General features: G+C 50.0%; 1 protein-coding gene across 5 annotated transcripts in view; it reads right to left on the bottom strand.

The window, feature by feature from the left end:
* Pax5 (paired box 5) overlaps window positions 1-17,211 on the bottom strand; it is a 186,601-nt gene that overhangs the window by 71,481 nt on the left and 97,909 nt on the right. For 3 of the 5 annotated variants that reach the window (XM_052717643.1, XM_052717644.1, XM_052717647.1), the window contains 2 exons: window positions 14,304-14,360; window positions 8,514-8,643 (listed from right to left, as the gene is read on the bottom strand). In XM_052717643.1, the coding sequence (XP_052573603.1) occupies window positions 8,514-8,643; window positions 14,304-14,360 (187 nt within the window). The remainder of the gene's footprint in view (window positions 1-8,513; window positions 8,644-14,303; window positions 14,361-17,211) is intronic. The other 2 variants (XM_052717645.1, XM_052717646.1) reach the window with 1 other exon arrangement.

Below are 17,211 nucleotides of genomic sequence, written 5' to 3'. Positions count from 1 at the left end.
AGGAAGGAAGATCACTGGCAGCAGAGGCGACCAAGTTTTGGTAAGGAATTGTGCAGAGCCATGTGAAGAGTCACGCTACCCTGCTTGTGTACTTTCTACTAAGTCTGAAAATCCCCAAGGTCTGAGTTACAAGCTGGTCCCAACTCGTGGCAGACAGGGAACTGAGAAATGGCCCCACCCCGGAGGCCCCTCATTCTCTCATGTATACATTTATAGGGCACTTCCTGGGGCTGTGTCTTCTGCTGGAAATCTGTTTTCCCCAAAGAATCCCCAAACTTCTCATAATTTAAACCTCAGATCACATTCTGGGAAGACCGCCTCACCACCCTCCCCTCACTCCCCACTCGGTCTTTCCATATTCTCCCCTTGGTATTTTCTCCAGAGCCCCTGACATTATGAAAGCACACTGTGTGTTCACTCTGTGCTGACTTTCTCCCCTCACACACGCCCTAGCATGCAGGCATACCCAGTGAGGGCAGAGACTGTCCCCAGAGGCCCCACAGAGTGTGTAGGTACTAGTATCATCCCTTTCCAATGCACAGAGCAACATCCACAGCCCAGTGTCTTCCACTGGAAGCTGGTGGCCCAGCACTGGGTCCCAGCTCTCATACTGTATGACAGCTTCTATTGTCACTTTCCTGGCACATTTCAGCAGCCTGAACACAGACATTTCTCAGTGTCTTGCTTTCATTATTCATTATGACTCCACTCTGAGGGAAGAGGTATTTAGCTGCATCTGATGAGTCTCCAAAAGCCTCATAAAAAGTGGGTCAAAAGAGGTGTTCCCCACGGAAAGATGAACAATTGGCTGTTCAGAGCTGCCTGGCGGCCAGCCAGAGGGAGCTTGAGTGGGAAGCAGAGCACATCCGAGCAGGAAGCCTCCTTAGGAAAGCTCCCTGAGTCACTCAGCATGAGGAGGTGGCCCACCAGGGGCCTGGAACCGCCTCCCAACCCTGGAGACCACCCCAAGGGTCCGAGTCCCTCCGTTCACAGGCCCAAAGAAATGCAGGGTTTTTCAGTGTTTCTCAGATGGGGAGATGGCCCAGGTGGCAGTTGCTGGCTGCACAAGCATGCTGAGCTCATCTCCCCAATACCCATGTGTTTGAAAGGTAGGGCAGTATTCATCTGTAACCCCCATCCTGGAGAAGCAGAGACAGGCAGATTCCGAAGCTCACTGGCCAGCTAGGGCAGCTGAGCTGGTGAACTCCAGGTACAGTGAACAGTTCTGGTTCAAAAATAAGGTCAAGAAGGATCAAGAATGACAGCCAACATCGACCTCCGGCCTCCATGCTTATGCACACACACGTGTCAGAACACACAGGTGTGCACACCCACATGAGCACACACACACAGAGAATTACAAGGCACGCATATGAGAACACATCCATGCATGCACTCAGGCAGGCATTTTTTCTCCCAGCCCCTCAGCCAGATGTCCTGACAGCAAATGTCCTGAACCTCGTTCTGTGTGGACTTGTACAGGCAGAATAAGGACCCTTGGAGAGTCCCCAAGGGACTCCTACCCGCCTCCATAGGAAACTGGCACTGGGAGGGTCTTTGTGTTATACACCGAGGATGGAGGTAAAGGATTCATTTACATAAGAACCAAGACATACGTTCAGCACCACGCTTCTTAGCCCTATGCAAGGTCCACTCAAATGATCCTCACAAATGCCAGATGCCAATACAGACATCACCACCACCACCCAGTGGACTTGCCTAACATGCAGTCTTGCTGGGATCACCAGTATCACAAACCAGAAAATTAAAAATAAGACAAAACCCCAAACATCGAAGGCAGGCAACAGAAACGGCCATTCCCCCATTTCATAACTGAGGCTTAGAGAGGACGCCGAATCTGCCCCCAACATAAGAGCACTTAAGTGGCAAGTCCAACTTAACCCCACCCCTCTGACTCCCGGTCTGGTGCTCCTTCCTCTAGCCTCAGTTTCTGCTCAGATCAAGAGGGCAGGAGTGTGCTTTCTTAAGCGGCCATGTTTGGGGTCCTGATGCTCCAAACATTGGATGTAGCAGGCAGAGCTGGAGACTTGGGACCTGACAGCTGCTCTCTCTGCCTTTGTGAGTCTCATCCACTGTGTTATAGAATGGCCTCTGTGGATTGATGGGAGCAGTGGCCAGGATGTCTCAGATCCCCGGGCCCAGGCCACTACCAGAAAGAGCCTCCCACACTTGTGAGGCCAAAGGAGGCCTTTCTCAGTGTCATTCCAATCTGCTGATGCAAAGAAATGGTCCCCAGGAAAGAGACCACAGGGTCATATGTTGGCCCAACTCCTTTGTTCTCAAAGGCAAAAGGTCAGGTGGGCCCAGGTGGGGGCAAGACTGTCAGCTCTTTGACCAGTGGGGAGGCAGGCAGAAGCTAGGAGCCTGGCACCCTACCCGCCACCCCCTTTTGTAGGTAGGTAAACCCAGTAGCTGCCCCATCAGCAGGCCTGTGGCCCAAGGACACACCTGCAGATAATTAGTCCCAACCAGGTCGGGCCTAAACTGCTGACAGTGCCGGAACTGGCTGGTCATGTCACCAAATTTGCAGATGGTGAGTGGTTTCTGAAGCGTGGCCCCGGCTGGCAGAGCAGGGTTTAGCTTAATATTTAATGCAGCATATAAACGGTACAGAGAAACTGACTCCGTCTCTAATGAGACCTTCCTTGGGCTGCCTGACTTGTGGAAGCAAGGATGGGGTAGCTCAGGGACCCCCTCCCCCATTCTCTTTGTGGCCAGGAAAGAGGGACAGAGGTGGGCTGGAGGATCGAAGAGTTCTGGACTTCTGCAGCCCGCCACTACCACAGGCTGAGGTAACGGAGATTCGGGGCCCAAGAGCCCCGCAGTCTCTCCTTCAAGGCCTGGAATGTTTGTGGGGTTTTCTATGCTGAGGGGCATTTGCTGGCTGACGGACAGACAGACCTCATTTCTCTTTTGCCTTTACTATTGCCTCATCCCACCAAACATTCAAGTAGGTGAAAACCTGTTTACAGACACTTGAATTTGTTTCTATTAAGTGTGAGCCTGCTGTTTCCACAGTCTTCACACACCTCACATTCCCTAGGACCCCAGCTACTGTGTCTCACTTGGAGCTGTGCCAGGAGTTCCTCAGCCTGCTGGTAAACCATAATGCCAGGATGAGCCCATGTAAGTCCTCCATCCACACTCCTTCGTACATGTGTTCTGTGTACCAGGAGGCCCTAGCTCACCTCATTATGTCCTGCAGTACGGACTTTCAGAATGTGTACCTAGAAAATACATATCACTTAGTTCCTCTTTGACTTCATAGTTCAGGAACTGTTTTGATTTTATTTAAAAGTGGATATGAAAACAGATGTGGTGGTTTGGATGAGAACGGCCCCCACAGGCTCATATATTTGAATGCTTGGTCCACAGTTGGTGGAACTGTTTGGGAAGGATTAGGAGGTGTGACCTTGTTGGAAGAGGTGTGTCACTGGGGGTGGACTTGAGGTTTCAAAAGCTAGCATTATTCCCAGTGCCTCTTTCTCAGCCTCCTATTTGTGGATCAGAATGTAAGCTCTCAGCTACTGCCTCAGTGTCAAGCCTGCCTGCTGCTAGACTCCGCATGGTCATGAGCTTGAACCTTTTGGAACCATTAGCCCCATTGAATGCTTTCTTTTATAAGTTGCCTCAGTCATGGTGTCTTATCCCAGCACTAGAAAGGTAAACAAGACAATAGGCTATATTCTTTGTAAACTCAGATATCAAGAACATAAGGGCGGGGGGGGGGGGGGAGATTCTGCAAACATTTGCTAATCCAAAGAGAGTCTGGTGGGGATAAATGAAAACCTCACTCACTATGATAGGACAGGGATTCAATGCCCTGTAAGACAGAGAAAGGGGTGCAGAGGCCTCCTACTGAAACTTCATGCACAAGCATCTGCTACATACGATGTGTATACAAGTATGTGACTGTCCACTGTGTGAATTCAGTGGTTCCACTAATGGCAGTCAATTTCATGTTATGTTTTGCATTTTCATTTTTATACATGGGATCATACTTCATTCTTCTACAATTTGTTTTTGTAATCTAATGTATGTCCTAGACATTCAGGTTGGTATAGATAGCTCTCCTTTAAAAAAAAAAAAAAACATGTATTATCACTTGTATATGTGTGTGAGCCCACTTGTCTCTATGTGCACCACATTCATGCAGGTGCCTACAGAGGCCAGAAGAGAGCACTGGAGTTACAGGCAGGTGTGAGCCACATGATGGGTGCTGCGGATCAAACCTGAGTCCTCTGTAAGGGCAGCAAGTGCTCTTAACCACTGAGCCACCTCTCCAGCCTCTAGCTCAACATGTGTTGGGGGTGGGGGGAGGAGCGGGGTGTGGGCAAAACAGATCCCCTGAGCTGTAGTTTCAGTTTCAGGAGGTTGTGAGCTACCTGATATGGGTGCTGAGAACAGAACCTGGGTCTTCTGAAAGGAAGCCAAGCACTCTTAACCACTGAGCCCTCTCTCTCTCTCCAGCCCCTTGCCTTTCTTTTCATGGTAGCGTAATGTTGCATTGTGCGGAAGCACCATAATCTACTGAGCCCATTTCTATTGCAGGGCCTGCTTTGGTTCCACTTGTTTGCCTTTATAAATGACGGGCAAAACCATCATTGCAGGCCTGGAGGAAAGTTCCTTAAAGGGTATAAAAACTTCTGAGTCAGAGGGTACTTAAATGTATCTAAAACCTTGATGGACACTGTCAAGTTTTCCTCCAACAGGAATTACAATAGCAATATAGGAAAATATCTTTCCTGTGCCCTTTCCAACACCAAGCCTTAACACAGAGCTAATGGTATCAGTTCAAGCATCTCAGAGCTGTTTTAATTTGCAGCTTTGAGACAATGAGGCAGGCGCACATCTCCCCATACACTCTTGAGGCACCGCATTTTTGCCAACAAACTGCCCATTCACTGTCTAGTTTTTCTACAGATTATTTTTATTAATTTTGAAAATATTTCTCTTTACTATTTTTAAATATGCATATGCGTGAGTGTCTGTGTAGAGTATGTGGACACTGGTGAATTGCCTGCAGAGGTCAGAGGTGTCAGATCTGGAGATGGGGGTGAGCCACCTGTCACCGGTGCTGGGATTGGAACTCAGGCCCTCTGCAAGAGCAGAGTGTGCTCTCAACTGCCGAGGCATCTCTCCTGCCCCCTTCTTATTTTTTTTTTAAGCCCTTTATATAGAGGCTGGAGAGGGGGCTCAACAGTTCAGGGGACTTGTTGCTCTTGCAGAGGACCCAGATTTGGTTCTCAGAACCCACACCAGACAGCTCGTAATAACCTGTGACTTCAGTTCCAGGAGACCTGACACCCTCTTCTGGCCTCTTTGGGTATCTGCACACATATGGTGCACATACAGAGAAGGAGACACACACACACCCATATTAAAAACAGTGCCTAGCAATATTTTGTGTGTACACAAAAGCTCTTTACATATTAAATAGATTAATGTTTACCATCTGTATTGCATTCCCTACCCTAGCTTTCCTTTTTGTCTTTGGATGTTTTTTACATTAAAAAACTTACTTTTTAACATTTTTCAATCATTGATATTTGAAACATTTTTAAAGGCCTTTTCTACCCTAAAATTATAATTTTCCCTAGGTGTTTTTTTTGTCCGTTTATTATGGCTTTATTTTTTTAAAGATTTGGCTATCTGGGAATTTGTTATAAATGATACATAAATATACATGTTTATGGGGTACAGAGTGGTGTCTTGATATACATTACAATGTGTCATGACTAAACCTGGCTAATTAGCATATCTGTTACCTCACAACCCACTGGTTTCAGTGGAGACAGTGAAGCAGGGATCTGACTACAGTGTATTTGGACCTGTTTGTATCCTGCCCATTCTGGTCCATGTGTTTGAAAGCTCGGTTTCGACAATAGTTTTAGTTACTATAGAATTATTATACATTTTTGTTTTTACTTAAAATTTTATTACATTTATTGTTTTTGCTTGTTTGTTTGGTTGTGTGTGTGCGTGTGTGTGTATGTGCGTGTGGCTCCTTGTCATATGTTTTGGAATGTCCTAGAAGCTCTACTTCAGAACATCTCTAGCTATCCTGTAGTATTTATTTAGCCAACACTTAGCAGCATTTTGATGATTTTTCTCAAAGTCTGTTGCGTTTTCCTTGGGATTGCTCTAAGGTAAGAGGAGACTTGGGGAAAGAACGTCTTCCTGACAGTCTAGGAGCAAACATCTCTCCATTATTCTCCTGTATCATTGTGGCTCTAAAGCTAAATTTATTCTCTGGTATTGTGTGTATCGTCATTGAAGGGTTTGCTCTATTATGCTAATTATTATTTATGTATAAGAAAGTTAATGATTATACTGACAATTAGAATATGCCCTCCGTTTTGTATGTTCATTTTTGTGTTTTGAAACTGGGTCTTCCTATGCAGCCCAGGCTGGCCTCCAACTCCTGATCTTCCAGCTCAGCCTCCTGAGCGCTGGTCCCACAGGTGTGCACTCCCACGCCCTGCTCTAGAATGTCGCTGACATTTCAGAACTAAGCATACCCCTAACTCTGGTCAGGGATGTTTATACGGGGAGCTCCTGGAGCACCCAGCTGACTTTCTGCAGCTCTGTGGATCCAAGTATAATACACACTCCTTCTCATGCACGGCTTCTCACGTGAATGAGGTGGCCTTTGGCTAGAGACCATGGAGGCCTGTCTGAGGAGCTGCTGACACTGAGCCCCACCTGCCATGACCCACGGGACTACAGCCCAATGGGGCCAGCTCTTCTAATTTTTTGAGAAGACAGGAGGCTAGATTTTTTTTTTTTAAGTCTTGGCTCAAATTCTCTAAAAGTCCCATGAGGCCCAATTAGATTTATCTGAAGGCTAGATTAGCCTTAGCTAGCAAACATGCATCTCATTCCCACAGACAAGGATCTTAGACTCAGTGTTCACTGGACTATTAGCCACCTAGATAAGCATGTGCCCAAACTCATTTCCTAAATCCTGTCCAAAACTTTTCCTCTGCTGTGTGGTCTTCTAGGAGGCTAGGGTGACTATAACTCTGCTTTTTACTCCATACAGCAGGCATGTCTGAGCTTGGCTTCTGTCCCTGTATAATGGGAATACTGTCACTGAGGTCCCTGGTGAGGTCTGGCAGGGGTCTGCCGGAAACTGACTGGAGCTCACTGGCTGGCATCCCTTCCGTGTATCCCCTCTCTGAGGCTCACCTGGCTTCGGGCTGTTCCCCATCTTAGCCAAACTGAGGACAGGTCACTCTTGCTCTGTCAGACCCTCAGGTAGTACCCAGACCTGCACACGGTTACCTTTCCCCTGAGCCCCAGGGCTGACTTAACTGTTAGGTCCCAGAGACAGTCCTCTAGTCTTGTCACTGAGGGACCCCTGTGCCTCAGCTCTTGCCTCGTTCACCACTTCTCTTCAAATTCTAATACATGAGAATTTCTTGGCTCTGTTACTACTTTGAGGTTATGTCCATCAGCCAATGGAGACGTCTTGCCATCATCTCTGGCTGGATCCCTAATTCCAAACCCCAGTATAGCCCACCAGCCCCCACTGTCTGTCTGTTCCATGTTCTGGAGACCCTCCTGCCTCCTGGGTGAGACACCCTCCCAGAGCTGGTATAGTGGCTGTTCCAGGGCTCCACAGTGCTGGGCTGGAGAAGGGAACTCCCCACAGCAGCAAGCTACAGAGACCACATAAGGAGGTCTGAGGAATCACAGCAGACCACTTGCTGGGTGATTACTTTGTGCTAGCCAAGAGTCCAAGCTCCTCCTGTGGGGGAACCTAGTCATCCTCACAAGAGCCCCGCGCTATAGCCATTGTCCCTGTCCCCAGCATACAGATCAGAAAAGCACAGCTGGAATTCTGATACCACTCACCCAGGATGACATGGCTGACACACACAGCTGGAACCCTGCAGGGAGTGGAGGCCTGTGCGAGGACAGAACTCAGGCCCAGCACATGCCGGGCAGCACTCTATTGCTGAGCTGCACCACCAGCCTGAGGGCCCAGCTCTCAGTCTTCACACTGACGGTGATAGTGGAGGCTGCTGGGAAAGCCAGCTGCTTGGCGTATACCCAGTCCCTCCCAGCCCTTCTGTACCCAGCCTCTGCTTGGAAATCTGAAATGCCAGTGATAACTTACAAAGAGTCTCTCTACTCCTGGAGGTTGATGCCGACCAACAGATTTCCCCAGCTCATGAAAAGGAGAAATCCCAGTCCTTTGAGTGCCTGGCCTCACCACAGGGTCCCCTCTGACAGGGCAAGCCCTGCCTCTCCCAGCCTTTATTATGCTGTAGATATATCGGAGCAGCATGCAGTCATGTCACATCTCAGCCACAACCTGTGTTCCACAGCAGTCTGCCACCTGACCTGAGCTGGGACCTTATAACCTCGTTAAAGCCGGGGCCAGTCATATCCAAAAGCATCAAGAACAACTTCCCCCCTCACATTCATTCTCTCTCTCTCTCTCTCTCTCTCTCCCCACCAAATCCCCATTCAAGTATGCTCACCTGTGACAATGGGGTAGGACTGTGGGCCCGGCACACTGCTTCCGATGTCCGCAGGGGTGGGGCTTGTCAAGTTGGCTTTCATGTCATCCAGGCCTCCGGCCAGCGAGGCCATGGCTGAATACTCTGTGGTCTGAAAGAGGAAGCAGACATCTCAGCATGTAGCCCAGAGGCACCCTGATCAGATGCAAGGCCATGATCTGTCCATAGAGGTTCTGGGAAACCCAGGCTGAAAGGGCAGATGCAGCTCAACGGAGCAGCACATGTATCCAGAACCAACCACTGTTCCCGGGAGAAAAGATGGGCAGGAGTCCACACGGCATCCCCAGAAGTCAGATCTAACCAGCAGATTTCCCGGCTCAGCCCCACAGGCCAGGGAGGGGGCCAAAGTAAGCAAGGCAGAAAGAAGAGTCAACCTCCAAGGACAGGGGCCACATGGCTTCTGGTTTGGGGGCTCTCAGGCAACAGGGTGGGACCCCCGAAACAAGTGTTAAAAAGGAGTTGAAGGAATCACCTAATCCAGACCCATTTCACAGATAGACAAATTGGGGTTCAAGAGGAGGAGGGTTGTGTCCACATATGATCAGACAGAATCCCAATCCAGGGGCTAGCTGACCGAGGGTTCCCAGCCCTAATTCAGTACATAGAGCCAACTGAGTCACAGTTTGATGAGTGACTTTCGGATTCTGGAAGTAGATGAACACTTGTGTGCTGAGTATTCCAGGGACGGACGTCAGATTTATCAAACCCACGACAACCGAATGTGCTGGGCAGTGAGTCATGTCCGTTTCTTTAAGTCACTCATAAAATCCAAGCCTGTGGTGCGTCATGAAACCTTTGCAGAATGACCTCCAGGGGAAGGCAGAAAAGAAACCAACCTGGACTTTTCCATTCAAGGAAAGACTACATTATAGCCACAAACGGCATGTCTCTGCCTCCTTCCCAAACCCCTGCAAACACTTCAGCCAAAGAATTTGGTTGTGTGTACCAAGTTTTGGCTGGGGGCTTCTCTGGAGCCTGGCTTTGCCAACGGAGGTCACGGCCCCGTCTGTTCAAGATGATATACTTGGCAGGCAGGGACCATAGTAGGTGGGTGAGTAGGCTGAGAGCCTGTGATTGGGAGCTCCTCGTGCACTTGGGGAAATGATGGTTGCTATTTCTGAGGCGTCACTTGGCAGGACCAGTAGATGGAGCGGGACACATGTCACCTGCAGAATGGTCACCAGGAGAAGACTTTCCAGAGCAGGTGAGACGGGAAGATGACCAAGCCTGTTCCTGTCTTCACTGTCACAGGCCACCTTGTGTGAGCAGCCCTGTGCCCCTCCCCAAGGCCTCATTCTCTCTCCCATGAGGCCATGTTTGTACCTGTGGAGTTTGGGCAGGACCTGGAGCTGACCATATTAGGTGGCTGTGCCTTTTGCATTTAGGCCTCTAATCCACCTGGGATTGATTTTTGTGTCTGGTATAAAAATCTAATTTCTTCCTTCTCCCTACTTCTGAATGGATAACCAGTTGCCCCTTGCGGGTTATTAAGAGCCCATCTCTTCCTGCTGATTTGTACGTCTCCTTACCCATATATCAAGGTTCCATATGTGCACAGATGGCGTCCCAGCCTGGATCCTGTTTCGTTGGTCCATTTATCTACCCCTGTGCCAATAGCACACCATGTTATTACTGCACTTCTCTAATGGTCCCTGGGGCAGGTAGACCTGGCCCCCAGCCTGGCTTCTCCCTTGGAGTACCTGGGCCTGCTCTGGGCCTAGGGATTCTTCGTTACATGTTTTTGGAATCGGCCTCTTCTGGAAGATGATGGATAAGCCCCAGGGGTTCTGGCCGAGCTGTCCTCAATGGGCACCACCTCGGGACACCAGGGCCTGCAGTCCCTCGCAGCTCCACTGCTCAGGAAGTACTTTCCGACTTTCAGAGACCGCTGTGTCAAGGACTTCACCTGTGACTTCCATCTCAACCTCTGCCCACGAAGGGGCCTGTGTTATTCCACTTCTCAATGCAAGAGCTTGAGATGTCAATTCTAGAAGAAATTTGATGTGCTTAAAGCTACACAGCACCTAGGCACCAGGATTCAAACATGGGTCCATCTCACCCCAGCATCTTGACAGTTACCCTAATGATTATCCAACTGTGAGGCCCAAACCCGTAACAGTGATGAAATCAAACAGTTGGTTCCAACTATTTGAAGTTGAGTTTTTGTTTTGTTTTCTTTTAGTGGGTTCTTGTTGCTGCTATTTTGGGGTTGTTTTGAGACATGGTTTCACGTAGCCTAGGCTAGCCTAAACATACTGTGTAGCTGAAAATGACCTTGAACTTCTGATGCTTCTACATTCACTGCCCCAGGGCCAGGATAGCGAGCATGGATCAGAACACTCAATTTCCTGCCATGCTGGGGATTGAACTCAAGGCGTCATGCATGCCAGCCAGGCAGTCTACCGGCTGAGCTATTTCCCCAGCTCATTGGTAATGGAATTAGAAGGAATAGAACAGAGACCGAGGCTTCCACACCTAGAGAAGTTAAGCCCTATTTTGTAAATCATGGTTCACATATCAGTGGGTAGAGAGGAAAATACATTTCTTGCTGTGAGGTGGAAACAGTAGCATTTGAAGAGCATGTCTGCATCCCATGCAGCAGGGAGCTGTTGGGGGAAGGTCACTGTCTAGATTCCCTCCCTGTAGGACAGAATTGAGCATGCCCTAGCCTCTAGTCTGCTGAGAATGCATCTGAGATAAAAGCTCGCCAGAGGCAGCTACCCCCTTCAGCGCACTGCTATGCCTCTGGGAGGGTCTCTTTTGAGATCCATTTCCTGGATGCCTGGACATGGGTCCTAGTTCCTCTTCCTGTGTCTCCCTGGATGCCTGAGCACAGTGAGTGGACATTTATTTCACCCATGCTAGGCCCTGCTGTGTGCATGCGGGTCTGTGAGACAGAAGAAACCCTCCACGAGCTCCCAGAGAAAGATGCAGAGCCCTAGAAAGTCCATCCAAGGTGGAGGAAGGCACAGAGCCATTCATTCTCATGGGGTGTGGTGTGGTCAGGAAAGGTTTCTGGGGGGTGGGCTGAGCAAGCTCCATCCCTTGGGTTGGAGCAGCTGAGCAGAGCTGAGAGGTGAAGGGAAGGAGGGAGGCAGGCCAGGATGGGGTACAACTGAGGAAGTGGACGTGAAGGTAGACCGGCTGGAAGTGGACCACGTTGGACCTCTTCCATGGATACAAAGATCAACAATGAGGGCTCCTCCAGGCCCCTAGCATTCCAGCCAAGAGTCAGCACACCCCTCACACCCATCCCTGGCCGCAACAGCCTTCAGGACTTCATTTGCAGACCTGGCTGGCAGCTGGGCCTGTCGGGGAAAGCTTAGGTTTCTCCCTAGGAGACAGACAGAGCCGGGTGCAGAAAGTGTGGCTGATAGAGATTTCCTGCCTCCTCATGTATCTAAATTTCCAGGTGGAAACCAGTATTTGATTCTGTTCAGAGTCAGACAAAGTGCATGGAGTCACTCTAAACAGTTGGGTTTGCAAGACTAGGTATTTCCACCACGTGGGGAAGGCCCACTCTGCCAGTCCCTAAAGACCACTGGCTTCCAGGAGGCCAAGAGGAAGAACCTGACTAAGGAGCCCAGGCTTGTGGGCTATGGTTCTCACAAACAAACGAGGCTTCAGCAACTTGGTCGCCACCCAGCAGGGTTCCAGCCTCTGTTGTTGGGATCTGAGGATCCTTCCTCTGCTCCTCTAGGAGCAGGATGCTATCTTTTATGTGGGTGTTTGGTTTTCCCTCCAGTCTATCCTCGGAGCTGCCTGTGATGTTTTAAGGGCTACTGTGTTCTCTCTGATCTCCTGGGCTTCCACAAACATGGCTGAACGGGCTGTGCCTCTGACATTCCAGGCGGCCTGTCTCTACCATCTCACTATGTCCAGAGCTCCTGCATTGTCCATAAGACCCAGCTCAAACGTGGCCTCCTTAGCGAAGCTATCCCCGGCCCTGTAGCCACCAACAAAATCGTCACTCCTCCTGCACTTCCTCACTATGTGGCTTTTTGTATCTGACTCTGTCGTAGCACCTCCATATATAACAGCTATTTGTTTCTCTTTTTTCAGAACATAGGGCCTCCCTACAGCCTCCCCCCACCCCGAGTGTGTCTTGAAGGAATGAATAAATTAACGAATGAGTGGATTTTCCATCCACATGATATAAACTACAGATCTCAAGAATTTACTGGAGGCCAGGAATGGCAGCACATGCCTATCATCTTAGCAGCCATGAGGCAGAGGGACCCAGGCCAGCCTGGGCTACACAGTGAGATGTTATCTCAAAAAGCAGAAATTAACAAAGGAATTAACTAAAAAGTCTTTAAACAGTAGCTCCAAGTGATACAGTCACATGCCCTGCCTCCTCCCACCAGAACTCCTCATCAAGTCAGGTGACAAGAAAGTTAGGTCCCTGTCCAGTATTGGTTAAAGCCCCTGGAGAAGTCCATCTATTTAAGACAATAAAAAGAAAAGGGTCATACAAAGGTATTTTTTAACCTCTGGAGACACTGTCCATTAGAATATTCAAATTCCTTGCCCTTCCTTCTCATAATTCACTGGGGAAAAAAGGTTATTTCCCATGCTGAGTTGTTAATTTGCCTCTGATCAAACAACTAGAACATTAGAAACCATTGTCTATCCCCTCTTGCTTTGGCTGGCAGGAAGCGCAGTCAAATTCAGTGTTCAACTAGCACCCAGACATCACTGCTGGGCCTGGAAGAACAGCATCCCCTTTTCTCTAGGCTACACATGGACTCCTTAGCCTGACTTAGATAAGTTCAATCACTTCTCAGACCACTGCAAACAAGTCCTTTGTAAAAAATGGGACCTGGGAGAGAGAGACACATGGAAAAAGGAAGACAGACAGATGGAAAGATGAGCCGGAGGAGAGTGCTCCCGGTGCCCCTGTTCCTGGTAGCAATGCCTGTCCTCTTGCATTTCTCACTGTTGGGAAGCCAAGGGCTAGCCAATGGGGTGTGGAGGGCACATACAGTGTGTGTTGATGTACCCACACTCCTGGGCACATCACCCCATCCCAGCCAACCCTGCTCACAGACCCCAGCTGTGTTCCCCATTTCCCCTTCTCTGAGCCCTTCAGTGTTTGTCTGAAGCTGTCATGTCAGCTCCTGCTCCCTCTCCTGGGAGCCCCTGCTGCTGTCCTTGCCCATGACCCAGAAAGAGACAGTAACCGAGGCCAGCAGTTCACAGACTGCTCAGTCCCCCACACACAGCGGCCTCAACCCCCTACGCCTGCAGCCACAGACTCCCCTGAGTTCCCGGAGGCCGTGACCACCAGCTCAGACTGTGCCCCCTCCTTGACAGATAGTAGGCTCCAGTGTACGGTTGGCCTCGCCCGCTCGCTCGCTCGCTCACTCGCTTGTTCTTGAACAACAGAGTGACAAAGATGCCCAGAGCCACCTCATCTGAGGCGACAACTCTGAGGAGCAGAGAGGTGGGGGCACTTCACTGTTCTCTGTCATTTGAAGTCCCGGCCCGATGGTAGCCAGACATGGAGCTTGGAGTGACCACATGGGACTCTTGTCCCAGCTCAGTCTCTCCTAGGCCCGTTCCAGAGGGAAAGGCCATGCAAGTGAGACAGGGGGAAATGGTGTGTTCATTCTAAAGCCCTGCTGCCTGCCTGCAGGAAGCTCATGGGAACCTGATGGATGGGAGAAGGGAAGCAAGCTGGGGACAAGTACTGAGAGGCCGAGGAACCCTAGCCGCAGACTCGAGTCATTTGGGTCCCTAGGAAATTACCTGGAAAAGGACTGCCTGGGGCTGCACCAAGTATTGTCTCATCAGCACCGGGCACCACTGCCATAGCATGGAGGAGAGAAGAAACAGACACGTGAGAAGGGGGGCGGGGAGAAGGGGGGCGCAGCACAGGGAGGAGACTTGGGGAGTGTGACTCAGCCAGCCCCGCACAGGGGACTTCCATGCTGGGGAACTGTGGGCCTCAGATGGCCCTTGGGAGCCCAGTCAGAGCCAGGACACCCACTCCCAGCCTGCAGGACCAGACACTTGCTCATCTCCACCCCTACCCAGAGGAGGCTAGAGGCTAGAGTGGCAAAGGAGAGTCCTGGGGCCTGTCCGGAAGACTCAGACTGGGGAATTAAGGGTTCTTCCCCCAACAACACCTCGTGGTTTCTAGAGACTTCCATCTGGGGCCGTTCACGCTATGATCTCTAATTCTTTTCTAGTGCTGATAACTCTTTGCTGTTATCTCTGGGCCACAAGACAAAATGCCATCTCCATCTCCATGAAGTGAATTCCAAGGTGAGGAAAGAGAGGCAAGGGGGCCACCAAGCTAAAGGACTCTTGGAGATGTGTCCGTCAATTCAGTATGTACCCTGATCCAGGCAAACTGTAAAACACGTAACTGAAAAAACCGTGCATGGCTTGGCCCTGCCTCAACTTGATATACCAGGCTCTGCTGATTCCCCATGAGGCCTTACCCTCTGAGGAGTGGATGGGGGATGGGGTGGGGGGAGGTGGGTGGGGGAGCGGGAGGAAGGGAGGGAGGGGGAACTGTGGTTGATAGATAAAATGGAAAAAAAAATTAAAATAAAAAAAATCAAGCCATAAAATGGGAAACTTGTGCTTGATGACATCAAGGAATTTGCTCACTTTTCAGGTGTGATGAATGGGCTGGTTACACTCTGCTCAATGTCTTTAAAACAAATCTTTGAAAGATTTGCTTCAAACCTTGGTAGTGAAGTGAGACAGCGTCTGGCAGGAACCGAGCACCGCATTCCTGTCTCTGCATCCTGACTAGAGATGCTGGGTAGCCAGCCTCCTCATCCTTCTGCAACCATGCCTTAGCTGCCGGACAGACTGCATCCCTCGGAGCCCAGACAAAACAAACCCACCCCCTTAACTGGCTGTTCTCAACTCCCCCCCCCCATTAACTGGCTGTTTTCAGTCCCCCCATTAACTGGCTGTTTTCAGTCCTCCACACCACTAACTGGCTGTTTTCAGTCCTCCCCCCATTAACTGGCTGTTTTCAGTCCCCCCACTAGCTGGCTGTTTTCAGTCCTCCACACCATTAACTGGCTGTTTTCAGGCCCCCCCCATTAACTGGCTGTTTTCAGTCCTCCCCCCCATTAACTGGCTGTTTTCAGTCCCCCCACTAGCTGGCTGTTTTCAGGCCCCCCCCATTAACTGGCTGTTTTCAGGCGACCCCCCCCCCCCCCATTAACAGGTGTTTTCGGGTATCCAGCCCCAGCAAGGAGGAAATAAGTGATCCTGGAGCTCTCCCCAGCAGTCCCCAGCACCTGTGACATAATGAGAGCATCCAAGAGGCCAAGGACAGCCAGAAGTTTGTTCTCTGCCCCCCCCCCCCCCCCCCCGCTCCCCTGTGCCTGCCCTGCTCTTCCAGGCTGCCACACCTCTACCCCAGCCTCTGCCTTCGGGGACTGTTCTGGAGAAAGGAGACCTCACACCTTCCTCCGGCCTGGCATCTTCCCTGTCACATCCCCGCAGGTCCCTTATGTCCTTGGGACCCTGGGATGTGAGCAGATGAGAAACTCAGGAGGGAGCCCAGGTGTTCTCATGTCTGCAGGGTGCCTGTCCTTCACCCCAGGGGCCGAGGTGGAGTGGGAGAAGACTTCTCTCAGACAGTGCCATTGCCGAAGCCGCGGGCCAGCGCTAGGTCTCACCTAAGGCCATGCCACGCGAAAATGGCCACACACTTCCTGTTCTCGGCTCCTTTTCTTACCTGGAATTTGGAGATTTGTGACCAATTTCAGAAGGCCACAGAAGTATAGAAGGGAAGTAATATGAACTCAATACTGGAGGCCAGATCTTTTTCCATTCTCTGGTTGTTTTTTGTTTGTTTGTTTTGTTTTGTTTTGTTTTACTCCCCAGGACCAGGCATGTTTAAAAACAAACAGACAAGCGAGCAACAAGAAACTTGAAAAACACCTGCTAAACAGGACAGTAGCAAAAATGTTAGGGTGGAAAATACTTCAATAAAACGGGTTAGAAGTGGAGGTGCAGACACGGGATTGTTGACTCCATAAGGGCGGAGCTGCCGGCTACCATGCCCAGCTGTGAGGTCACTGTGGGAAACGGGGTGAGAGAGGCATGAGATCCCTCTACGTTACTCTATGTGTGTCTACGGCGATCTCAAAATAATAACCGCAATCCAACAAGCTTTAGCATTCTGTCTCTACTAACCAAATTTAAAAAAAAAAATCAAAATTGAAAAATAAACTTTTTGTTGAATGTAGACTATGAATGACGATAGTCATAGTATCCATCATCTGCAAAGTACGACTGTCACTGTCAACCAGAGGCAAGGGTTGTCAAGGATTCTGAAAGGCCTCCCTCTTCCTGGAAGTCCTCCCTGATTTCCCTCCTTTATGTTCCTAAAACAGCTCAGTGTGCAGATCTCTAGCGAGCCCACATCACCACTGCAGTCTTAACTACTCAGGGTCCCCATCCTCCAGCTAGAGGGCCAGCTTCAAAAGGAGGGACCGAGTCTCCCTTAGCTCTGTGGCAGCAGCTCCTGACCCAGCTCAAAACAGAGGTGACACAAACATCTGGAACCAAATGAACTGGGACAGGTGCATGGCCGAGCTCTGACAGCGATGTCAGGGGGGCTTCACAGTGTCAAGGGAAGGATAAGTGATGTCAGAGTTCTTTCAACTCGCCAGCAGAAGTA

Source organism: Peromyscus californicus, unplaced genomic scaffold, assembly GCF_007827085.1.
Source record: "Peromyscus californicus insignis strain IS unplaced genomic scaffold, ASM782708v3 Scaffold_5__1_contigs__length_169319896, whole genome shotgun sequence".
In the NCBI taxonomy this organism is placed as follows: Eukaryota; Metazoa; Chordata; class Mammalia; order Rodentia; family Cricetidae; genus Peromyscus; species Peromyscus californicus.
This window is presented reverse-complemented; position numbering and strand designations above follow the sequence as displayed.